This window comes from Nycticebus coucang, chromosome 7, assembly GCF_027406575.1.
Source record: "Nycticebus coucang isolate mNycCou1 chromosome 7, mNycCou1.pri, whole genome shotgun sequence".
Taxonomy (NCBI): domain Eukaryota; kingdom Metazoa; phylum Chordata; class Mammalia; order Primates; family Lorisidae; genus Nycticebus; species Nycticebus coucang.
Window position 1 is genome coordinate 104,732,913 of NC_069786.1, and position 25,899 is coordinate 104,758,811.

At 41.8% G+C, this 25,899-nt stretch overlaps 1 protein-coding gene across 3 annotated transcripts in view; it reads right to left on the reverse strand.

Annotated features, from left to right (window-relative positions):
* Nucleotides 1-2,387: 2,387 nt before the first annotated feature.
* KLF7 (KLF transcription factor 7) overlaps nucleotides 2,388-25,899 on the reverse strand; it is an 89,814-nt gene continuing 66,302 nt past the window's right edge. For all 3 annotated transcript variants that reach the window (XM_053597609.1, XM_053597608.1, XM_053597610.1), the window contains 2 exons: nucleotides 15,415-15,538; nucleotides 2,388-8,582 (listed from right to left, as the gene is read on the reverse strand). In XM_053597609.1, coding sequence (XP_053453584.1) covers nucleotides 8,531-8,582; nucleotides 15,415-15,538 — 176 coding nt within the window. In that variant the 3' untranslated portion in view covers nucleotides 2,388-8,530. The remainder of the gene's footprint in view (nucleotides 8,583-15,414; nucleotides 15,539-25,899) is intronic.

A 25,899-nucleotide genomic window follows, 5' to 3' on the forward strand; every position in this document is an offset into this window, starting at 1 on the left:
TTGTATAGCTATCTTACGATCAGGCAGAATGTTAAAAAAAGTAATAGGTTATGTTCAAACTGATCCATAGTGATAGTCTAACAAAATCTCAGATAAAGTATTTAATGTTGGGAAAGGAATTGTGAATCGGCTCATCATAGATAAACCAGAGAACCATCACCTACCAGTAATCTCAAAATCTTTTTTCAGTTAAAAGTTTTACCATCTCCTCTTCTAAACCCATAAGTGGAAGATAAGCTCAAAATACTAAATTATTTAACAATTCCACTGAACTCTGCTTTTTATAAGGTTCTTTTCTACTAGCCCAGTGTTCCCAGCTGCACACACAACTTCAGATTACAGGTGTTTTGAGATCTGTACTCCTTACTGGGACATCCAATGGACACTTCCAGACTGTTTCCTACTGGATTCAAATTATAATTATTTTTGCACTTAAGGAATTACCATACTTGCTTATTTGATTTGCTAGATGACAAGGAGATAAATATTGCTGGAACTTGCCAGTTCTGAATAGGGAGAACCCAGCAGACAAAGGAAAATCATCCAATAGAAAGTGTAAAGTCATTTAATGCTGGGCAAGCAACCCCGCAGTCTGGAGTCATCCTTGAATTTATATCATATCACAAGAACGGATGCTTAAAAAGGTGGTGAAGTGGGCAACGTATATTTAGACCTATGTTAAGCAAAAATTATGTTTCTAAATGTGTAAGCTTAAGTATTCTAGAATATTCACTTATGTAAACCATCTCATTTCCTTATGCCAAACAGACTAGACTTACCACCCTCTCGTCTGAACATTTTAGCACAGCACCGTTTGTCCCCCACCTAAAATGTCCAATGTGACATCTTTTCACAAGTCATGAAAGTGGAATAATACCCCTTGTTCTAGGTAACATCACCAAGTTATCTTTTTCTTTCTCACTCAGAGATTTCTAGGTAAAAGATTTTTTGTTATAAGAATTAAATTACTGGGTGGCGCCTGTGGCTCAAAGAAGTAGGGCGCCGGCCCCATATACTGGAGGTGGCGGGTTCAAACCCAGCCCCCGCCAAAAAAACAAACAAAACTGCAAAAAAAAAAAAAAGGAATTAAATTACTTAGCTACTTCTGGAGCTACCAAAGTACCCAGGCCTAGGAGGTGGGCCTGCTGTGTTTTCCACACTGGACTGTGCAGATTTTTGCACTCAGCCTTGGGCTGCTTATATAGCTTAGCTCCCTCGCCTGCCTGAGAGATGCAGCAGCTGATATTTCTATAATTCAAAATCATTTTCCAGGCCCCTGCAGCACCCACTGTGCTTTTTACCTTGAGTTTCACCAGGGCAAGGACACGATCACTCAGCTTCCTTTCAAACTCACCGCCACACTCCTTCCACCTGTTTCCCTCTTCCGAGACCCAGAATCGTCGGATCCTCTACAGCAAGTTCTGTCACAGTGAAGTTTCTACTGTGAACGTTCACTGAAAAGTTTGTCAGACCAATTTAATTAGAAGTTATTTTCCATTGTCTCTGCTTCTGTAAGCCGTCCAAAGAATGTAAAGAAAGCTTGAGAAGAGCTGTGTCCCCTGTGACAAGTGTGTTTTACTGTTGCTTCCCGTTAATGACACTACTTCTCTTGGGGAGTTGCCCAGCAAGGAGTGCTGCGATGGCACCACACCAGCTGGACTGTGTTAGACTGTGTACCTTCCTTGTTATTGTGACAATCTTTCTTGGAAGGCGTGTGTGGCAGAGGACATTTTAGTTTTGTTCTTTTCAGTTCTGAGGATTTTTCCCTTGGCCTTTCAGCTCCCTCTTTTCTGTGCCTGAATTTGCATGTCCCTTTCTGTACTGTGTGCAGCCAGCAGAATTTCTCAGTCTCTGGTTAGCTCTTTCCTCGCCACCCTGCCACCAACGATCTCCTGTAATTTTACTCCCTTCTACCTTCACCTAGATCGTTCTCTGCAACCTATCCCCTTAAATGCGCTTGTATTTAACACCAGGCCAGAACACAAGCTGCTTCTCTCACTAAATAAACTGCTTTCAATAAGCCTCTCCCAACCCCCTAAACAAATAACATCCCATAATCTACCTCATTCTAAAATATTGCTTTTCATAACCTCCAACCACTGGCTCCCTTTCTCCCCTTGAAGAAATAAAGAAATAAACTGCCTTCAGCGTCTCATCTTATTTGGACACTGAGCTACCTCACTGGCATCATAAAACACACACACACACACACACACACACGCCTTCCCAAACAAAGAAAAAGCACTCAATACATCCTTTTACTTTCCCTTTCTCTGAGAAAGGAAACTTTTCATGAGGCCTGTAAGTACACATTTCTGTCTCAGAGGACTTTTTTCCCCCAGTGAAATCAGCTAAGGAGAAATGCAGTAAGTCATTCCAAGGCCAAACACATTCTACTGTTTATTACACATATTACATTCTTAAATAAAAATGCGTCACATAACATTTTTTGCATAGATATCTTACAATATACCAATTTAAAAAAGAATTATGAAACAGACCAGTAACAAAAATAAATTTTTTCTTCATTAATAATTTTGTAACATTAACATACCACCATCATATAATACAAATAATAGTTTTAAATCTTAAGACTTTTGTACAGCAAAAAAACTTGACAAAGTAATATATTTATATATATATATAAAAAGCTTAAAAAAAATAAAATGTCAAAAAAAGGCATAACCGAGGGCTATAAGACTGGGTACTTCTGTGATATATTATAAATACCAGAGAAGGCCTGAGAGAATGTGACGGGGGGGAGGTGGGGGAGGGAAGGGGCTGGGAGTAGGTCTCTCCAAACACACTTGTTAGACACATCTGGCAAAAAGAAAATGTATAGTGCAAAAATAAATTTCTTCAAGCAACTGTGAAGAGGATAATAAAGATTTGAAAGAAAAGTCACGGTGGTCGGGAAGTTGTACGATGGACGGAGGAAGTGGGAGAAGGAGTGTGGGGAGGGGTTGTAGAAAGGAAAGGGGAGGCTTCAAAAGCATTAAACATTTATTTTTGCCTCTGTGTGTTAGCAAGGAGATCTTGGCCATAACAGGTGTATTTTTCCTCCCTGGAATGAAGGAGAAGTGAAAGATAAGAAAATTAAATTAAATCTGTGTGTAGATAGGAAATGCATGCTGGGAAGAAAAAAAAAAAAGGTTGAGAACCAGCCAATGAGCCCAGAAGCCCTTAGGACCTAGGTGTGCAGAAATCATTCTGCCTCCCGTCCAAAGGCCTAGGATTAAAATGTCCCCTCTCCCCACCCAAAGCCCCTCCCCTCATTGTGGAACTCCCCAGTGTGGTTTCGATATACTGGCGATTATAAGCATCCATCCCCCCAAAAAGGTATTAGGCACTGGTGGCTACTCCTCTGAAACGTCAGTAGCCTGTTTTCCTTCTGCGAAGGTCCAACAGGTGCGTGTGCACACCTGTCTAAGGTGTGTGCATACAAACCACCCTCATTATTCTGACGCGGGGTCCATTGTATGGCAGTAGACAGAAGCTGGAGTCAAAGCAATTTATGATTCCAAAGCTCACAGTTGAAAAAAAAATTGTATAAACAGTCCCCAAGAAAGAACTTATCAACCTTCCCTCCTGACCACTGAGAGGGAGCCCTGTGTGAAAAGAGCATCTTGTTTGGGATATTTGTGAAGTGATGGCCCAGGATTTCTCTCTCCATCTTTGATACCTGTTTCCCCCGAGGACTTTCACAGAAACGCAAAACACCTGAAGAGTACAGTACTATATGGGAAGGTGCACGTAAGAGAGTTAAATTGCAGCTTCAGCTGTCCCCTTTCTGGGATCTATTAGGAGCCACCAGAGGAGATTTAAGAGTGTTAAAAGCAAGAGAAAACCCTGACACCTAGGGAAGTCAGTCACAGGCTGTCACGTCATTTACAAGCACTTTTTCTTCCTTTGACACATTTCTGTTGTTCCATCTCAAGTATCCCCAAAGACCCTCATTGAGGAAAGTAGGCCATCGAAGAGGCATTGATGTATACTCAGAATAGGCCCTCTAGTTTTCAAACGGAGATATCACCATGTTTACTGATCAATCCAGACACCCAGAATTGAGTCCTCCCTTATCTCTCCCCCACTCCTGCACTTGGCAGGTGGCCACTTCCAGAAAATGCAAGGAAAAGCTTCCATGAGTGAATTTCAACCAGGTTCTACTTACTGAATGTTCACTTTGGCAATGTTCTGGGTGCAAAATTGCTCCTGGTAAGATTTCTCTCTCTCTTTTTTTTTTTAAGAAGGAACAACAGACCTGGTTTCTGCAGTTAGATGTGTTGGAGCTCTTTGACTCTTCCCTATTTTTTTTTCTTCTCTTAAAGACAACTCATGCAAGAGAAGACAAAAGCACTTCCCACTATGCATTTTACAAAGTGACTTCCATCGAGGAAATCACTCTGAACTAAACATCAGGTTTTTTTCCTACAATTTGAGTTTTTTTTGTTTGTTTGTTTTTTTCCTTTTGGCTTTGCCCTAAAATGCAGGAGTGGAGGCAGAATGTTTCTGAGTGAACTAGGAGAGCCACCCAAAAGCGCCATTTATTTCTCCTTTGATGCAAACAGACATAATAATCTGGAAAGTTTATCCCAAACTAAAGTCCTTAAAATCTTCTCTGAAGGCTTCAGAGAAGATTTTTTAATGCTAGGAATCAGTTCTGCTAATCACACATGAGGTTGGCTGTCTTTTTACCCTGTTATAATCAGGCAATCGAAGATGCAAAAAGGGCACAAGAGGTGCAGGTGGGGAGGAGATGGCCTTGAGAGAAGGGAGTATTCGTAGGACTTGGCCAGGGAAAGCACAGAGAGGAGGAACCGGTCAGCATGAATCTCATTTGGGGGTTGTCGGTATTTTTACAAAATGCAGCTTTGTCATGGAATCAGAACATCTCTTTTTTCTGGACATAATACTCATCACCACCAGGCAATAAGCTGGGCCAAGTATCCGTTAGTGGGCAGGAGGCCAGTGACTAGGAGCAGCATTATGACTTCAGGTTTCCAGGTCTCTGATGTACAGCCATGTGGTAGGAGAAAGAAGCATAACTTGAATTAAAGAAAATGGTCCCTGGCTTAGAAACTCTTTTTCTACACACCTAACTGTGAACCCTGGACAAGGCGTACTTGTGAGCACAACCACAGGAAACACCAGACCAGATTGTTCTTTCAAATTTGAGATCCCAGGAATGTTAGGAGGTAACAACTTAGATGAGAAAGGGGTTTCATGTGAGCCAAATGTCCATTAAAGCACTTTTTAAAAGAACCAGGCCTCTTGGGAGCAAAATGCCTTCAAGTTATTTCTTGGAAAACCTGTTCCCTCTAGAGGCTCTTACCAACCATCTCTTCCATTTCAGAGGTGATGGACATGTTATCACAAATCTATTTCCAAAATGATTGAGGCTACGCCCACCCCAAGGATAGGACTGGTCATCATTCACAGGTGTCAGCTGGGCTAAAGAAGAACAGTTTCAAAGCCATCCACTTAGCACCCACCAAATTCTTAGGCCAATTCGCAGTCAATGAATGACTCCGAAGCCAGCAAGCACCACCACGGAGCTTCAGTGCACCCTGCTCTGAGGAAAGTCAGGAGCAGATTACAAAGGACTTCACTGACATAAAAGGTAGAGAAATTACCAAACATTTCGGACACAGATGAGGACCAAAGGGTCTTTGTTCTGCCACATTCAAATGAGACCACAGATGACAATAGGGAGCAAACAAGCAATGATTACTCTTTTGCATTTTTTAACGTTCTTTTTAATAGAGCCTTGCATTGGTCAGTTCAAAAATTAAATTAAGTATTATAAACCCTTAATAATAGCATTTCGAGAGGCAAGAGCAGCTCCAGCTTGGGAGAGAACATTTGCAAATCCTGCAGCCACGGCTTAATGCCATCACTGGTGTGTGCGTGCATTCATGCTGGAAGCTGCTATAGAAAGGAAAAGAAATGAACCAACAAAACGTGGGGTATCTAAAGTTTCATCTAGTGCACTGACTGGAGGCGCTACAGTTTAATACAGCTGAGGTTCAAGTTCCTCACACATCCTTCTTCCAGGAAGGATGCACCACACATTCAAATAGAATCCCATGGTATGCCCTGATGGACTGGCCACAAAATGCACTCAAATGCAGTAGAGAACTACGAGATTGTCAGTGAGCAGTGCTCCAGAAATTGTTTCTAAGTCATGTCTAGTTTTAAATCTTTGGAATAAAACGGATTTTTTTTAATAACCTCCAACTAACATATACATAATTGCCTCTGACAAATGGACTGATTTTGTATGTGTGTGTGTTTGGGGTGTTTTTTATTTTTCCTTTTTTTGTTGTTTTTTTGTTTTTAAATTTTTTTGTTTTTGTTTTTGTTTTGTTTGTTTGTTTTTTTTGTTTTTTGTTTTTTTTTTTTGGTCTAAATTGGAAAAAGGAACAAAGGGAAAGAAAATTCTTAGGGCCAGACCTCAAAATGCCCCAAGTATCCAATTGGCAGCTACAGCATTAGTGATAAGGAGGTTCCTTTACCCTCAGACGAGTAGTTTCAACATTTCAGTGAAAAGCAAAGGTTGCACAAAGCTGAAAACCCAAAGGCCAAAGATCTTGAAGGTTGCTGTCATATATGTATTTATGTTTCTTATATGATTATTTCCTTTTAAAGACTTCAGTTTTGCATCCCAAATATGTATAGGGTGGCATTTTAACAGTCGATGAGTCAAACAGTCAAAGGAGGACAGGAGGGGAGCCAGCTGGTGGGAGCAGCAGCAACCATGTGCGGACCAAATGCCATTTTTGTTTTTTAGACGTGTCTTGAAGGGATGGTCCCAGAAAATATACAAAATATACAATCTGTCCTAATAACCACCCCGCTTGCTTGCATAGGCCATTTGATGGTCCTAAAGGCAGTCTTTGGAGTTGAGGCCAGTGCCAGCTAGCTAGGAATGGGGGTAGAGAGCAGTACTGGGTGTGAGTGTGGTATGACAAGGACTGTAGACCCCCGTGGAGTCAGCTTGCAGAGTGCATATGAGGCCTCTCTTGATCCTGGGTGTTCTAGGTCACGAGTCATAGTGAGCCTAGCCAAAAAACTTAAAAAAAAAAAAATCAGAAACATGTCTCTCCTTTTACACAGCCCATGAGAGAAACACCTCAACCCTTTCCTTAAATGTCAACCTTTCGATCCCACAAATGCATTTCTGAATTGTGTACTGTAACAAGTGGGGTAATGTGAGCTCAGTGGGTATGAAAGAGGAAGATTGGGTGATGTTTTGTGAAGCCACTAGACTTGGAGGCATCCTCAGTATTCCCCACTCCTGGAAAGAGTGATATTTTTGGCTTTTTGTCAGGTCATAACCCAGAGTTAGATTAAATACGCAGCTGCCCTCTGACATTAGCGACATCTACGCCGTAACTGGTTACAGGGTGGCGATGACACACAGCATGGTGGCTGATCACCACGAGCTGAGGTCATCATGCCTCAAGGACGACGAGAGAACTGTGATGTCCCATCTGATTGGCTGCTTTGAGAGCTGGACATCCAGGTGACGGGAGAGTCCTGGAGAGGTTTAGTCCATGGAGAAAAGATAAAACATCTAAGCTTCCAAATAAGCTTTTCAAGTTTTCGTTAGCAAAAACAGAGAGATTAAAAAGAAAAAATCTAGCACTGGCAATAAGGTGAGGCTCAAGGGATATACTGTGATTTATCATCAAGGACTTTATTCTCTTGGCCACTTTGCAGTCATGCTAGAAGTTTCCAGAATCCCTAGTGCATATGGTGTGCAAGAGTCAAAAAGTAAGAAAAGAAAAACTCCTCCTGTGAGAGTGAAGTCTAGAGAAATGCAGGCCGGAAAGGTATAAGGTGTTATTCCAGAGTCTGCTGCCGCTAAGGCCGTTGGGATCGACGCGAAAGATCTCAATCTAAGAAGAACTGAAACCACTCAACAGTTCTGCGAGGAAGTCTGACGCATGAATAGTAGAACTTTTCACACACAAAGGACAAATAAACCAAGAGTTAATTTTGGCTACCAAACTGCAATTTGGTTTTCTAGGTCATTTTCCCCCAACTATTTAAAAAGAAACATTAGTGCTACACATATGCAACTGTAAGACGCTGGATTCTCCTATCAAGTTGCACCGAGAAGCAAGTTAAATAAGCCCCTCGGACTGCCGTCCACCTGCAGAGACGTCACATCCACTTCCTTTGCTTTCCATTGGCAACAGTGGGAAGTAATTCCAATAGTGCTGAAGTAAGCAGCCAGTCTGCCTTGCTGAGTTCACCTGGTTTCCTTCTTCATCTTCTACCATCTGGCTACGGCAAGGCATAAAGAATAGACGTATATATTTTAAATATAGTTGAGTGCATGACAGTGTGTGTGTATGGGGGGTCTGCATGTGAGAGTGGATGTATGTTGTGTGTGTACACAGAGGTTTGTAAGTGAGAACTTTCTTCTGCGAGGCAATGGGTGCCCGCCTGAAGTCCAGCCCCCTGCTCACGGCATTTCCTTCCGACACTGGCTGACGCCATGGCAACTCCGGACTTGACTTTTTTAGATATGTCTCTTCATATGGAGGGCAAGATGGTCAGACCTGGAAAAACACCTAGAAAAATATAAACAACAAGACGGCTATTAGAGGGGTTCGATGAAAGAACTTGACTTCCATCACTCCTCAGGAAATGATTACCTTTGCTCTAAAGAACAGTCACATGTGTTGAGAAATAGGGTGCTGTGCTGGGAAGGTAAGCTCTGGGGTCAGAAGGCTTGGGTTCAAATCCCAGCTCTTCCAATAGTTGTGTAATTCTGAGCACCTTAACTTCTCTATGCCTTAATTTCTTCCTCAGTAAAGTGGGGATATTACATCTAGTGGGAATGATGTGCCTCACAGGCTGGCTGTGAAAATTACACAAGACGTTCTGGGTGAAGTCCTTAGAATACTGCCAGACATACAGTAAGATCTCAATGCATGTTAACTCTTATGATCATAATGGTAATTATTAAAAAAAAATAAATAGGAAAGTGCTTTTGAAACCTGTGCCATGCCCATGTACTGTAAATACGGTAAAGAACAATTACCCCATACCACCAAACAGTGGAAGTCTGATGTTTCAGCACCCAGATTTCAATCCCAGGTTTTACAATAAAAGCCCAGAAATGCCACCTGTAACACCTACAGGCCTGTGCAGGCACACTACATACCCACAGCAAGAAGAACAGAGAAGGGGGCTCACAGTTATATCACTATTTATAGGCACTTGCTGGGGGTTTCCTGAATATTACCCCATAACATCCTCAGCAACCCCCCCATAGTAAGCATTCTTACCCTTGTGTGTGGGTGAGGAGGGGTAAACTGAGGCTAAGGTTGCATAGCTAGTAAGTTAGCAGACTTGGAATCAGAACCCTGGCAGATCTTTGAGCCTACTGTTTTGGACTGCTCCCTGGGACTTATGGTCCATAACTGAGCGTCATCCTCTGTTAGAGGGGATCCAGGAGTCATCTTCCCGTCTGTCTCCTCTAACACCAGCGACATGATGTTCTCCTGAGTAGCAACCCTCACCTGCATGGGGCTGACAGTCCTCCTTAATGCTGATGTCCTGGCCACAGTAATCTGCTAAACAACAGTCATGTGACCTTTAGAGGCCAATGAGAGGCAGTCCTGAGACATGTGAAATTACCGGAAGAGAGACTGTCCTTCCACTGGGGCTGGTAAGCTGCTAGAAGCAAACCAGGAGCTGTTGCCATTTGTGGGAAGGGGCCTCCTTGAGGGCAAAGGCCACAGAGAAAAAGGAGAAAGAAAGAGTTCTGGCATGACAATGGCAGGGATCTGCCCAGCCTAAGACAAATCTAACTCAGTTCTTCTTCGTCACCTGAGCTAATGAATGAATCCTTCTGAAGTTAACACCGGCCTGAGTCAGGTTTCTGTATCTTATAACCGACAGTGGGTGTTTCCGCATTGCTGCAGCCTGCAGTCTGAGGTCTTGGATAGAATCCCAGGGAAGTCAGCATGTAAGGCAGAACCACCGTCAGCGCTAGTATACACTCTACCTGCGGATGCTTCTCCCGAAACTAGCCACTTTCTTACCAAGGAGAAAGTTCCCAGCCTCCCCTGAAGCCTGGGACACACCCACAGTTCAAAACTCTTGTGAGGATGGCAACAAACTGCCCGTTCAGCCTCGCAGGGTTTCCTGTGCAGTGCAGGACTTCCTATGTTTGCTCATTCTTAAAACAAACAAACAAACAAACAAAAAATCCATCCTTTCCCCTGACCTCAACATTCTCCACACCCTCTGTTTGTGTCCATTCCTTAAATACGTGCACACGCAGGACAGAACCTCAAGGAAACGAAGTGAACTGGAACAAAGGTAAAATAAAAACCAGGTAAGAATGGGAAAGGCACAGTGGAAACAATCTAATCCAGTAACGTGATGAACAATAGCAATTTCAATCATCCCCGCCTATTTCAGGCCCTGATTTGGTATGAGCAAGGTATTTGGATAATCCATTTGAGAAACCTCTATGCGGGGATTTGATTTGCTACAAAACAGTGATAAGTATTTTTTAAAAGCAAGGACTTAATGTCAAAGGTACACAGAAAAAGCAATACAGCCTTCAGGGAATTCTGCACCGAACTGGCACAACTGTGCGGGCTGGAGGTCCAGCTCAGAATTGCCCACTGCCTGTTCTCTTTCCTTCCACCCCTCCTTGCCTTTCCTCCTCCTCCTTTTTTCTTTTTTTTTTTTTTAATGTCTTCAACCCAGAGAAAGAAGATCCAAGTTGAGAAATTCTCTTTGTAGGTATTTCTTTTTTAAACTTAACATCCTTACAAGAACTCTATAAAGAAGGTACCATTCTTATCTCCACTACCAGATGAGACATTCATCAGAAAGAGGCCAAGCCAGGATTCTGACTCACGTAGCCTGACTCCAGGGCCCATGCTTTTGGGCACATCAGCTAACAATAAAGGCTAACAATAGGCTAACAATAAAGAAGAGTTGAGATATCAATGTAAGGAGGTCGTAGAAAGATGAACACCCTCCGTCCAAGTGTCTAAACCTGATCCCCAGACACCACATTCCTTTACAGGGAAAAGGGGAATTAAGGTTACAGATGGAATCAATTTACTAATCGGCTGACCATAAAATAGTGAGATTAACCTGGATTATCTGGGTGGGCCCAATGCTATCACAAAGGCCCTTAAAAATGAAGTGGGAATTGAAAGAGAGAACCAGAGAGACGATAGCGTGAGAAAGACTCAGCAGCTTTGGTGATGGAGGAATGAGGTCATGAAGGCAGAGAAATAGATTTTCCCCTAGAGCCTCCAGAAAAGAAGGCAGCCCTGCCAACCCCCTGATTTGAGCCCACAGAGACTTACATTAGACTTGGAACCTACAGCAGTGCAAGAAAATAAACTTACAAAGTAAATAAGTATGATACTAAATTTGTGGCAATGGGTCACGGCAGCAACTAGAGAATTAATGTGGAGGTTGAACTGGTCAGGCCTGAGCAGTAGGAACCTCTGAGAAACAACAGAGCAGGCACCAAGAATCTGCCTGTCCAAAGGAGGCGGGCAGGAGTCTGGTGAGAATGAAGAGCGGTTCTGGCAGTGAACAAAAGCCCATTCCTTTCCTTTCTATATCCTGGGAACTTTCAGGAGAATAGTATTTTTGATTAAGAGCTCTATTTGAAAAATACCATTCAGGAATGTATGTGTTCAACTTAAATTCTGCCTCTACCAATTTCTAGGTATCTAGCAATATTTGTACAAGCATCTGCCTTTATGCTTCAAGTTATTTCAGGAAAAACACTTGGGGGCGGGGGGGAGAATTAACCCAGTCTTTAACATGGTATCAAATGTGAATGCATCCCTACTGAAGCAAATGAGCATCATTATTTGTTCAAATTCTAGAAAATATATGATGTTTAGAATTAGGCCAGGTCCCATCACTGGGGTTTTTATTTAAATTCAATATGTCAGCAAGATAGTTAGCCATGATTAATTTATATTTATTAATTTATATTTAACTGAATTCCACACAGGAATAATGAAAGGTAATAGATGAACTTGGCATCTAGAAATGCAGAATCAAATGATTTTAAGGATAACATACCCCCCAAGGGGAATTCATAACTATACAGCAGCCAGATGACTTTTAAGTAAGAAGGTCCTTAATGATTAAAATTTGTACATAATGGAGACCTAGTCAAACCCCATAGTTATTTCTCTTCCTTAGGAAAAAGGCACAGTAAAGTCACACAGCTATTAAGCCAACAGCAATCCTCCAGGGGACCAAAGGAGTAAGGTATTGGCTGGTATCTCTTACTACCTATAAGTGGGCTGACAAAGATCAAAATGCTCCCTTGTAAACTGCCCAAGAGCTTGGAGGTTCCACATTGGAGCAGTCTTCTAGACTATAACTGTGCTGAATCCCCACAACAGTGGCCTGTGTGTTATCCCTAATGGAGCCCTAGTTACCACCAGAGGCAGCCTTCTGCTCTGTGGGCTGAAAAACGACTCATTCTTCTAGCAGCCAGTCACTAAGTGGGCTGTATTGTCCAGTCTGATAAGGAGGAAACGGTACAGCCACCTCCTTGCTTTTCCCCCCAACCCAAACCTGAAGCCAGAGGTCATGAAACCCAGTGTCTGCAGGGGCCAGGCAGATAAAGTCAGCGTGTGCAGCAGACCAAGTGTGAGGAATACACAGCACTCTTGGACGATCTCTTTGCACTTCTGATAAGGTACGGATATGAAGAGATAGTGCTCTTCTTGTAGGAAGAAATGACAGAGCCAAGTGTGATACTTGGCAGCCGATGGCTTGCCATCTTATTACGAAGGCCATAGGGAGTGATGGGAAAAGTGGAAAAATAGTCATCACATGGCCATTGCAAATAGGTAGTGATTGCTATTCAGTTCCAGCCAATTACAGCCACATGGGAATGTGAGCCCACTGTGGCCAGATCTGATTTTTTCCAGACAAAGCCAGAAATACAGACTTTTTTGGTGTGACATTTAACGATTTTAAATGTTGGCCAAAAACCCCAAAAAACCTCCCGAATTTTTTAAACTACCCTCTAGGCAAAATAAAAGCCTAAGTTAGACTTGGTACATGCTTAAGGAAAGGAAATCCAAAGCCTATTTCGTTTCTAAATAAAGTAGTCTGATTGTTCGAATTTTAGCAAGCGAAAAGTAGTGCACTCATCTATACTGTGGTACCAGTAGGATGCTGCGTCCTGCCAAAGGCTGCAGACGCCCTCTGTTTCTGAAGGTAAAAGTCTTCTAAGGAATGCCAAGTCCCTGGTCACTCCACGCTTTCCTTTCATCTGCTTTGGGACTACTCCAATTCCCCACCACGCCTCCCAGACCTGTCTATTCTTAGCACAATCGCTGCAATTGAAATGCATCTTACTGCTTGAGATGTTAATGAGTGACTAACCTCTCATTTCTGACATTGTTGAAAAGGCACAATCGGCCTATATCATAGGACTTTGATCTACTCAATCTCCCCCAAATGCCACGTCAGACTTTTTACCCTTTGCTCAGTAAATTTCTAGCTCCAGAAATCACAGTATACATTGATGAAGAAAACAAAGCAAAAGACTAGTCAAATTACCCATCTCTGCCTTCTCCATCATTGAAAATGCCCTCTAGATGTGGAATATTAATCCCCATGAATAAATGGCCAGATTTAATCCTAATACATCAGGCGCTGAAAGACTGTAAATTCCTCAGTAAGTCAGCAAGAGAGGAATATTAACTCTGGCAATTTCCCCATAAAAACTCTGCTTCCAAGGATTATAGCAACTCATAATGTTCACAATTGCCAAGTTCACAGCCTCAACACCCTTCAGAGCCAGATAGCTTATGTGTGCACCACCATTATATACTTTGACAGCTCACAATGAATTCTTCTTTGTCCCAATTGATATAATGGGACACACTCCCTCCAAGAGCTGTGGGTGGAGAGTTGCCATCTGCAGAGCTTCTTATTAGCCAGGGAAAGAATAGGGGACCAGGGAAACTTGAAGTGGGGGTTGAAGGAACATGTCAAATAAGGGGAGACTTTACTGGAGCATCCTCTGAGGAAGGCAGCTGCTGGTTCACGTCAATTCAGGAGGACTTCCAGGTAGTGGCATGGAAGTTAAACACTGACTTTTACCCTTAGGAAGCAGAATGGAGTTCCTAGGGGACTGGGAGACAATAGCTGTGTGAACTGCACTTCCTCAGCCCTGGGTGGGAGGTTATCTTTGTGTTCCAGGAGACACAGCGTCTTTATTTAGTTCTTAGAGAATGAAGATAAGAAGAAAATAGCCTTTTCAGGAAGCAGGAAAAAAAAAAAGGAGGAAAGACACTATGGCTTCTTTATAAGCATCTTAAGGGAACACCAAGCCAACCTGGCCACCCATGAGACCTGGACACTCCTGTCCCATTCTCCAAACAAACTCTACAGTGCAGGAAGGCCTGGGGAGAGGGAGGTGCGGGGCACAGGGACTGGGGAAGGCAGGATGCAAACATGATCGAATTTCCTCCCAAGGAAAGCCAGGCCTCTGCTGCCATCCTGTGAGCTGCTGGCCCAGCCGGGGAAGCCTCAGGCTTTCAGGGGCTTTTATCGTATTAGAAGCATTTTTCTCATCATATCCGAGACCTTTAGTATTGCATTAAAAAGATGGTTAATTTTCTTAAGCTTCCTTTTAAACACAGAAATAGGATTAGAAGGATAACACGCTCAGATGCAAGCCCATTATTTGATTATGTCTAAACCTAATCCTGCCTTCACCTTGGCCTGCAGAGTCTCCATTTTGGGGTTTATTGGTTGATAATGCCAGGGCTGTCAGACACTATTACTTGGGTGGTATCTGCTGCTATATGCTCTTTCTTCCACCATCAAATGGTGAAGGCTTGAAATTGAATTACTGGGTAAGTCCTCAAAGCCTTGCCATCTTTTGCACCCTTGTGCCTATTTTCAAGGAAGAAGGAATGATCCAGGTGCCCAACGAATGGAAACTCTCTTGGTATAATTCATTTCTAGCAATGATTATGAGAAAAAGCCTTAGAATGAGCCTTGCTTCTATTGGGCAGGCTTTCTGTTCTCTCCTATTATTAAGGATGAGGGAAAGTGGTACTGATGTGGTTAAAAACATCAGAATAAGTAGCTACAGTTGACTATTTTCTATCCTATTACTTGTCATATTAAAGTAAAATTGTCTGTCACATCATCTCCCTAAGGGTAGCAACTATGTCTTATTGATACCCACTGTTCAATGAATACTTGTGCAATTGAAGCAAGAATTCATGCCACCTCTTGGTTACATGCAAGAGGACACCCCATTGGTCCCCAGGCCCAGCCACTGTGAGACAGGCTTGTGATAAGAGCACACGGACAGGTCACCCTTCCACCACCCCCTCCTGTCGGCAGCCCATGGCTTCCAAGGCTCTTTACCTGTCGCAGTGGTTGCATTTAAAGGGCTTTGCCCCTGTGTGTTTCCTGTAGTGCCTCGTGAGCTCATCGCTTCGTGCGAAACGCCACTCACATCCCTCCCATGAGCACTTGTAAGGCTTCTCACCTGCAAAAAGAGATGGAATGGCCACGGTCAGTGAAAGGAACAGAAAAGCCTCACACCTGATCAGGCTCTACTGCTTGGTGGCTAGTCTTAGAAAAGGGCTGTTTAAATCATTCTTGAAAGACTACATTTCCTAACATAGTACACCACTCCCCTCCCCAGCCCCCCCAGTCTCCTGGTGTTTTTTGGGTTTTTTTGTTGTTGTTAACCTTCAAAAGTGGTTTCACAAGATACTCAAATCTGGAGCTGTCATTTCAGTTCCCAGAGTCAGAGCATTTCCTTCGAATGGTGAGGGATCAATTTTTATTTATTTGCTATCCCCCAGAGCACTCTGACCCCCACAGTCCAGGCAGAAAGGAAATGTGCTATTTTCATCTGAACCACAAATGCTTCTAATTCTATTTTTCTCCAGAACCTACAGTAATTTGCCATTTCAGGCTTTTTAGTCTTCTCCCTCCCTTCCCTCCTACCACAAACTGCAGCCAGGTAACCGACTGACAAGGCGAACAGCATGGGCCTCCCAGAACCACTGTTCCTTCCTGTAAACGTGATGGACGCACAGGCAGGAGAAAGGGCTACCAGCTGAGAGTAAAACAAAAGTCTCCCCACGATTCTTGGCACTTATGGAAAACGCCGTCACCAAAATCTGAGTTAGAAAGCTCATAACCTGATGACTCCACAGTGCCCATATTCGAGAGCAATGCATCTGATCATAAAATGTTTTTCAAATCAATTTGTAGAGCAAGGTCTTAGCCACAGGAAAGCTGCTTATAAGCATGAAATTCGAACACTTGTGCTCAAGCGACCTTTCCAGACAGTAAATACAGATGGAAGAAAATGTAAGAGAAAGTACATGGCTTTGCCTTAGACCTTTTTTTTTTTTCTTAGCCCATCACGTCTGTCACCAAACATGACAAATATTTACCCTTTCAACTGTATGGTGAGCTAGTCCTAATTAAGAAGAAAATACTCTTTGGAACCCCGTGGAATCATGAGACTGAACTAAGCCCTGCCAGTGAGGGGTAGGTTAGCACATGCATAGGAGCTTTGATGCCAACTTTCCTGGGCTCAGCCTCCAGTTCTATCCTTAATTGTCTGACCTGAGGCAGACTAATACACCTCTCTATGCTTCTGTTTTCTTACAGATGATCATAGCATGTACTTTAAAAGGGTTTGGAGAGGATAGATCAATGTGTATGTATATAATATAGTAATTGGGACAGTGCCTAGCACATAGGAGATTCACGTAACTGGCAGATATTATAATCTGCTAAACTCAAAATTTGAGGACATACAGATGCCAAAATACTTTGGCTGTCCCATTATGTCTCCATATTTAATGCTACATCTTTACTAGGCAGCTCTTAAGGAGACATTACCCAGCTACTATACTTGACCTATTTTTTCCTTTCACCTTTCCCCTTCTCTTTAAACCTGACTACAAAGCATTCACAATTCTTTATTTGTATCACCTAGAATCAAACCAAACATGCTTCAAATTTTTATTTCATTAAATCGGTGCCCTAGTGAGCCACTGCTCTGTAAAACCCACAGAGAAGAGAAATGAGAAACACAGGCATTTCTTTTAAAGAGAACCAAGAGGACATGAAGGAGGGCTGGAAGCACAGGAGGAAACCCATTCAGTTTCAGAAACCAGGGGGGAAAAATGAATCAATGAGCAATGTTAAAAGTTCACCTTCTGGCTTCTGCAAAAAGTTTAGAAAAGATGTGCTGGCTGAACAGAACGTAGCCGAGTGGGGGTGTCCCGTAAACTTTGGAGTCAGCACCCCTGGGATCTTGCTGAGTTCATTACAAACTAGGCCTCAGTGTTTTTATCTGTTAAATGGGGGAGGGATGAGCTTATCAATAAAACCACATTTATTCTGAGGCTTACACGAGTGGTATATAAAACACATTTCTTGAGCCTTGTACAGTCTAAGAATTCAATACATCTCAACTCCCTTTCCTCCTCCTGTGTTTGCGGAGCCTGCTAAGAAGACAGGTCTAACCAGGTGCAGTAAACACCTTCAGAGCTCACGATCTGACACAGCCAAGTCTGGAGTCACTCTGGACAGCCGAAATATGGGAAAACAGAGTATCTTCTTAAGTTTTAAATATTTTCTCACTATGTTGATGGAGAAGGGATTCGAAATATCGGTGTTTTTTAGTAATTCTCTGAATGAGTGGGGTATGGAAGGTGCGGGGAAGGTAAGTTGGTGCCGTCCTGGGGAGACATGTTGGTATCATTTACTTAACGCTATTGATCACCTACCACATTCTGTTATTTCACCGGAGAATCGGGCATGAACAAAAAGAGAAGAACGAAGCACCTGACTCTTCATCACTTTGAAATGCTCTCCACTCCCAAAGGCATCCAAACGTGGAGGTTCCGGGAACCTTAGGGACCAAACACATCCCCAAATGCGGCAAGACCCCTAGGAAACCCCATGAAACTCTACAGCAACAAGCAGTGACAGCCAGTCCCCCCAAATTAACCCCGAATCAAAATGGCCTGTCTGTCGTAGGCAGCCACATTCCGAAGGACACAGGAAAGACAGGGAAAGTGAAGAAGACTGAAGTGGATGTCTCTGGGCATTTTTTTTTTCCCATTTCAAATTTTTTGCTTTTCCCCTTGCTGAATTCTTTTAACTAGTTATATTTTGGTGAGCAACAGCAAGGATTTACTTGTTTCTTGGACAGTGACATAGAGGTTTAGTTAATTCCCAGCACAAATCAAATATCCCATCCAGGAGCTATTTCAGGTCTCGTGGCTGTGTCCACTAGAGAGAAAGAGCAGAATGCTTGAGTTGGCTCTGAATCTTAACACCCAGCCTCGCTTCCTGCTTGTGGTAAACACTATGTGGAATAATACCGAGGACAAGCCCCTTTGTGCACTGATATTTTAGTTATCTTATATGAGAGTGATTTAACAAACTATTTTCTAATGTCTGGCTAGTCTACCTACAAATTGACATTTCTGCAGATAATCACTAACAAGAAAGACATTTGAAATAATCAAAATACCAACTCACTAATAAGCCACTTAAAATAATCAAAAATACCCAATGAAGGAGCAGTGCCCGAAACAGAAAGAGTTCAGAAAAATCAGAGGAGCAGAAAAAAAAATAAAAAGAATTGGGAGTATGACTTCATATTTAGAGCACAGGAATTGTGGGGTTAGGCTGGCCTCATTTTCAAGTTCTATATCACTTCCCTCAAACAATTTCTACTTGAAAGACAGGTGAGTGAAATTCTTCTGTTAGTATTTTTACATAGCAAAGATTGTATCTCCCCAGACACCAACAGCCATGACCTGATCTGGGGTTGGGGGTGGGGTGGACCTACCTCTAGCCATGCATTAGTTTTCATTTTAATAGCTTACCTGAAATCCCTACTCATTTTATAAACATCTTGGTTTTCTTTATGAAAGAATTTCTTTCTTTATATAAAAAAGAAGAAAAGCTCTCTTTGGGGTGGAAAGAAAGAAAAAAATGGCAGTTCAGGGATAACTAGTGCAAGTTTCATGTAAAATCAGTTGTTCTGCCCTCTCCCTTTCTCTTCTCTTTTGTCTTTCTGTCTCTCCTTCCTCCACCTCCTGGGTATAAAATAAAATGTCCTCACCCTACACAATATTATGCTGTATCACACTTGGAATAACGTGCATCCTTCAGCTTGCTGCACAGCCGGAGAGCACAGAAATGCTCGAGAGAGGTCTATTTGAGACAGGTAGATGGAAGAGAGACTTCCAACAGAATGAAGGTGAGCACCTCACAGAAGGCGGGTGAGGCATGCTCGTAGCTCAGCTCAGATGCCAGGAGCAGAGGATATCCCCTCCCCCTCAGGAGCTCCTGAATTTCAGGGCAGATGTCTGACAACAGCCCCAGGAAACTTGTTTTCCCTGGGGGAGGACATGCCACCTTGGAGGTGACAGTAAGTGGGTCTACTCAGATGTAAGCAGTCTTACAGGCAGATGAGGGCTCTTAAGGCGAGATAAGGGTGCTTGAGTCTGACATTCAGTGAGGTTGAATCATGCCAAGAATTCAGTTCTCCCACAGCATGGATCTGAAATGGAATGTAGTCCAAACCAGTGTGGTATTTTGTTAGTTGTTTACAGGGTCACTCTCCCTGTAAACAACTATCACCATCATAAATACTTTTCAAGCATGCATCTGCAATATATGTTAATTTATTCATGAATTATATAAATGTACTAATATCCTAACATATTAGGATATTATAAAACACATACTCAGTAGAGCCATTAAAAAGAATGAGAGTAAATTAAATGTAAATAGAAGTTGTACCATTTCCTTCTTGCCCTCAAATAGACTGTGTTGGGCAACCCTACTTCCAAGGCCACTCACTACCCTGTAGAATAAATCAGACAGCTTTGCTGCCAGTACCATCTTACTGGTCTGCCATAGTCCATCCCCCGTTGCACAATCAGAGCAATCCTTTGAAAATGTAAATCATAGCATGTGTGTCCTTTACAGGGGAACTTAATCTGCATATTTCCATATAAATGGTTTCTTTGACATCCACTGGACTTCATGCATTTAAAAACATTATTCTGCAAAAGGGCTCCACAAGTTTTACCAGACTGTCAAAGACATTTGGGACCCAAGAAAGGTTAAGATGAAATTAAAGTGTAAATGTTTCAATGCCATTCCATCATTCTCAGGATAAAAGTCAAAATCCTGTCAGGACCTACAGTATGGAGTCTGTGTGATCCGGCTCCTGGCTACCTTCCCCACCTTACCCCCCTCACTCTTCACATATTGCTGTCCTACCCGCAGGCTCCTACCTCAGGGCCTTTGCACTTGCCACTCTCTTGGCCTAGAACACTCTTGTTCCCTCACTTCACATAGGCTCTGCCTAAGACAGTATCTGCATTCAGTATCCTCTGTGAAATAGCAGATTATGTCACATTTTCCATAACACTCATTGGCTTTGAAGGGAGACTGCATTTTGTTTGTGTGTGTGTTATGGTCTGTTTTTCCCACATAAGCTTCATGCAGACATCCATTTTGTACACTTTGATACCAACAGCACTAAAAGGCATGTCTGGTTTAATCCTGCTGAATATATCAAATAAATAAAGCAAACACCCTGATTTGCACCAAAGAGGGGCAGGAAGGCCTGTGTGATTTCCCATCCCTCACTTTCTATGTACTGACCTGCTTTAACAGCAGAAATGTTTGCTTGGTTGTTTAAACATGACACTGTCTTTGACAGGGATTTAAATGCAGTACTTAACAATCAATTAAACATTCCTTCACTATCAAAGATCACTTCTACTTCTTCCCGGTCTCCTAAAGCCTAAAAAAGGAGGATCCTGAAACCCTTCCTCGAACCTTTGTCTCACGAGTAGGATCTCAGCCTCCTGGGCAACATTCCTCTGGGAAGCAAAGTGCATTATCTTACAAAACTCATTGGTAAAGTTTCTCTCTGAAGATGTATTTGAGAAAGCATAAGTGATATGTCAAATGTACTGTGCTATAAATTTGCCTTTAAGATGTAGACCGTGGCATGAAATATGAACACGTGGCAGACTTTTGCATTCAAGGTTTAAAGGCCTCTTGCAAATAAACATTGCTAATAAAAATTTTCTGCCTCCCTTTCCTGATCTGCAAAATTTCAAGTTCCTAATCCAAGTCCTAAAAGGACTAGGACTCTGACATGCCCAAATTTCTGTTAAAACAAATAGTACCTGTCTCCTTTTATTTAATTTTCTAATGTGATCTAGACATCGGGGCATGTCAAGGTCCTAGTCTCTTTGAGACTTGGATTGAGAACTTGGAAAATTTTCAGATCAGGAAATGGAAAAGCAAACTGGAAAAGAGGAAGAATACTTTGTAATGGCTTTCTATTGCCACGGAGCACATCTGTAGGAAATCAGCAAAGACCTATCAATTGCTTTCACATCACACTCAGCAGCACTAGGGAATTTAAGCAACCTAGGGGACGAAAGACATCATAGAGAGACGATGTCACGAAGCTTTCTCAACACTAAAAATAGAATAACTGGTAAAAATCACTCCAGAGCTTGTCAATGTCTTCTTACGGTGCAGGTGCCGCAAATACAAAAACACCCCACCAAGTTATTGACTCTACTTTGGAAAACTGTCTTCAGAGTTCCTCTTAGATTCCAACTGAATCTTAAATATTTTCTTTCTTCAACATTTTTGGCTTAGCTGATCGATGGAAAAGTAAGACAAGGGCTTTATTTTGTAGAATTTCAAAAGCATTGGGTACTACACAAAATAAAATGTGCACTCATTCTGGTCTGTGTGGATTTTCCATTCACCCACTACTTGCTCACTGGAAGGCCTACGAGGTACAAGACCTGGAGTTACTGAATTTCACAAAGCACCACTCTACAGGGCATAGGCACATTGTCCTTATTTCTTATCGTTCTTAAAATAACTAGTAACACAATAACCGACCTAGGAGAGATTAACTCCTCAGAGCTGGGTCATTATTATAAATGATTGTTCAAAAACCCATAATCCAAATTTTTAAACCAATCCTCAGCAAGGTATAGCTCCTACCTGAGAATATGGAGAAAGGAGAGAAAAGGTTTAACCCCACAATTGTTGACAATTGTGCTGTCCAAGACAGCGGCCACTAGCTACGTATGGTGATGAGTACTTTAAATGTTGCCAACGTTAGTAAAAAAATTTAAACGTTTAATTTATCTTCAATTTATTAAAATTAAGAGTTAAAAAAATGAAGCAGTGTGAAATATTTTACACTGCTGCTTTGATAGGACTATAGTTAACTTTCACCACTGAAAACTGAGCGTGTGGACTGAGATCTGCTGGATGCATATGGTATGCACCGTATTGTGAAGACAGTATTAGAAAAAAAATGTAAAACACATCGCACTAATACTTTTTAAAATATTGACTTCATGTTGAAATGGTCATATTTTAGATATATTGGTTTAGGTAAAATACATTATTGTAATAATTTTACCTGTTTCTTGTTACTTTATTTTTTAAATGGGGTTACTCGAAAATTTAAAATTACTTATGTGGCTTGCATATTATTTTTTGTTTTAGACAGCACTGGGTGAAAATGTACTTTCTATACAGAAACCCATCAACTCAAGCTTGAGGGCTCATCATTCCTGGATTTTTCCCCACATGCAGCCAATAGCCTGGAATCCCGTGTTCCCATTTCCACATCCCTGCCCCTGGTAGAAGCACTCTTCCATACTCAAAATCTTTGCGCGATTTTCTTTCATTTTTCTTTTTCTCTCTTTTTGTTTTGCTTTGTTTTTTTGAGATAGTCTCACTATTTTCTTAACTGTGAGAAAGCTAAGGAAGAAAGCCTCAGTACCAAGCTCAGTGACTCCCCTTTGTGGACCTCCCCCACCCCTTCCTTTTCTACTCTCAGCATCATCAGCCTTGGGGTGGGGCAGGCCCTGATTGTCCCCTGAGGCAACAGCAGCCTTTCCCTACTTTGAGGGTTACCTGAGGCACCTGTTAAAAATGCAGATTCCCAATCCCCATCTCAGACCGTCTACATCAGAATCCATGTGTAGAATTTCTGTGCCTGGATTCAGGAACGTGAGAAAGAGAAGTATGAAGGAGAAGGAACCTTGCTGGCAGACTTACACAGCAGCGCATGGCCTGGGAGCAGAAGCTTGGACATTTTAAGAAACCGTCATTACACCAAAAGGCTCAAAGACATCTTCTCTGATTGCCACACTTCACCACCCTGTAACCGACGGGTATATTTTGGTGAAGTAAACAACGTGATGAGGGCAGAAGCCACATTTGAATTGTTCTCCACTTTATCCACGGAAGGTAGCACAAACTTTATAGAAGTGGAAGCTCAGATGGCATTCTTACATATATTACCCATAAAAGTACCATAAGAAAGCCAAAGTAATTTCTACCTTTAAATAGTTCTCATCCTCTGTAGCCATCCTCTCTTACCATAAGCTGCCCTCCACATGCTTATTCTCAAACTTTACCTCCTAGAACCCCACCCAGAGAGTTTCTGATTCAGTAGGTCCAATTACTCAGGGATGGCCCAAGAACCTGCATTTCTCATGAATTCCCAAATGACGCTGCTGCTGATCCAGAGACTGCAATTTAAGAAATTTTGCTCTAGTGGGGGAAAAATGAACTAGTTATTAAAAAATAGATTATTTGGCTCGGCACCCATGGCTCACCAGCTAGGGTGCCGGCCACATACACCAGGGCTGGTGGGTTCAAACCCAGCCCAGGCCTACTGAACAACAATGACAACAACAACAAAATAGCCAGGTGTTGTGGCGGGCACCTGTAGTCTCAGCTACCTGGGAGGCTGAGGCAAGAGAATCGCTTAAGCCCAAGAGTTTGAGGTTGCTGTGATGCCACAGCACTCTACCAAGGGTGACACAGTGAGACTCTGTCTCAAAAAAAAAAAAAAAAAAAAAACTAGATTATTTTAGTTCTGACTATGCCACATAATAGCATTGTAGCCTTGTAAAGGCATTTACCTTCTCTGGGTTCTTACCTATGTGGGAATGGAATTAAAAAAAAAGTGTCCCATTTTCCTTGTAGTTAAGAAGATTCTATGGAACCTAGTATGTGAAAATGATCCATTGCAAAGTCCGAGATAAATGAAAGGCGTTATGATGATGATGTTGATAACAAAAGGCAGTTTGCAGACATACCGGAGGCCAGTGAGAAGCACCAGGGCTTCTCTGTGAGACTTAACCGGAGCCCAAGCAGTGCCCTGAGTTCCCTGTCCGGCCCATGGTGCCTCGTGAAGCACAGCCAGGAGACACACAAGGTTCGACAAACCCGTTAGGGCCACGTTCCAATTTTAACAACTGTTAACTTTTTCAAAATGTTCCTTTGGAGGCAAAGTCTTAGATTCTTGCTGAATTTGTCTGAAATGCTGGAGGAAGACTGGCTAGTCATGAAATTTAGTAACCAATGCAGATGCTGAAATAAGTTTAGCTACTGAAAGTTAAAGAGCTTTTCCAATGTACAGCCTATGATTCCATACAAGTGTTTTTAGATACTACATCATGATAAAGCAAAGAATGCCATAAAATTCTTACAGCTGTTTCTCTTTTTTTAATTAAAAATAGATGGAGTATTCTAATAGTTTCCAGTGGGCCGGCTGACATATAACCAACTGATAAGACACCAGTGCCCTCCACCCAAAAAACAAAAGCCTACAACTCTTAGTGTATATATTACTGTAATTTTTAAAAGATTGTAAACCCAATAACTTAAGTCTCAATAATGCTCATACCTGAAGCTGTGTATTGTCAAGTTTTGAAATAGATAAGCACAATCACTGGGGGAAACTACATGTTTTTGTAGCATCAAGGCTACTTTATTTTGGGATTTTTCTCCTTGTTTTAGTTTGTTTTTATTCTTTCTGTTGTTGTTTTCCAGAGTTAATTTTTTTTATTGTTAAATCATAGCCGTGTACATTAATGCAATCAGGGGGTACAATGTGCTGGTTTTATATACAATTTGAAATATTTTCATCAAACTGGTTACTATATCATTCACGGCATTTTCTTAGTTACTGTGTTAAGACATTTATATTCTACACTCAGTAAATTTAACATGTACCCTTGTAAAATGCACCGTAGGTGTGGTCCCACCAATTACCCTCCCTTCACCCATCCTTCCTCCTCCCCTCCCTCTTCCCTTTTCCCTTCTTCTTGGGCTATAATTAGGTTATAGCTTTCATATGAAAGCTATAAATTAGTTTCATAGTAGGGCTGAATACATTGGATACTTTTTCTTCCATTCTTGAGAAGAAGAATATGCTAAGAATATGTTCCAGCTCCATCCATGTAAACATGAAAGAGGTAAAGTTAATTTAAAAAATTATTATCAGCTTTTTTTAAGAGATAAAATCTAAAGAAAATTTAATGTCAGCTTGAAAATGTATATATATTTTGATGAATACCAGTTACAACAAAATTAAAATCTAGGTATATACTAAATCTGAAGAAAAATGTTACTGAAACATTCATCTTTTTTCCTTTCAGGATGCCAATTACACTGTGTGACTTTATTTGAAACCGATCTGTAGGGCTTTTTTTTTTTCCATTTAGTAGCAAAGGTATTACTCTGAAAGCCCAGTTCTCACAATTCAATTTCATATATTTAGACAGAAATTGGATTGTTAAAAACTATGAATTTTAAAGTCACCTCTGGCCAATCTTTGGTGTTTGCATTCAAACGTAAAGACAGGCCATATTGCAGAGAACATATGCCGGACAGACTCTCGACTACAGCAATGACCAAACTACCAGATTTTGAATCACTTTAAACAATTTTAAGAATGAAGAGAAAAAAAAACAAAAACTTTTACTTTATTTCCACAGAACATGTTCC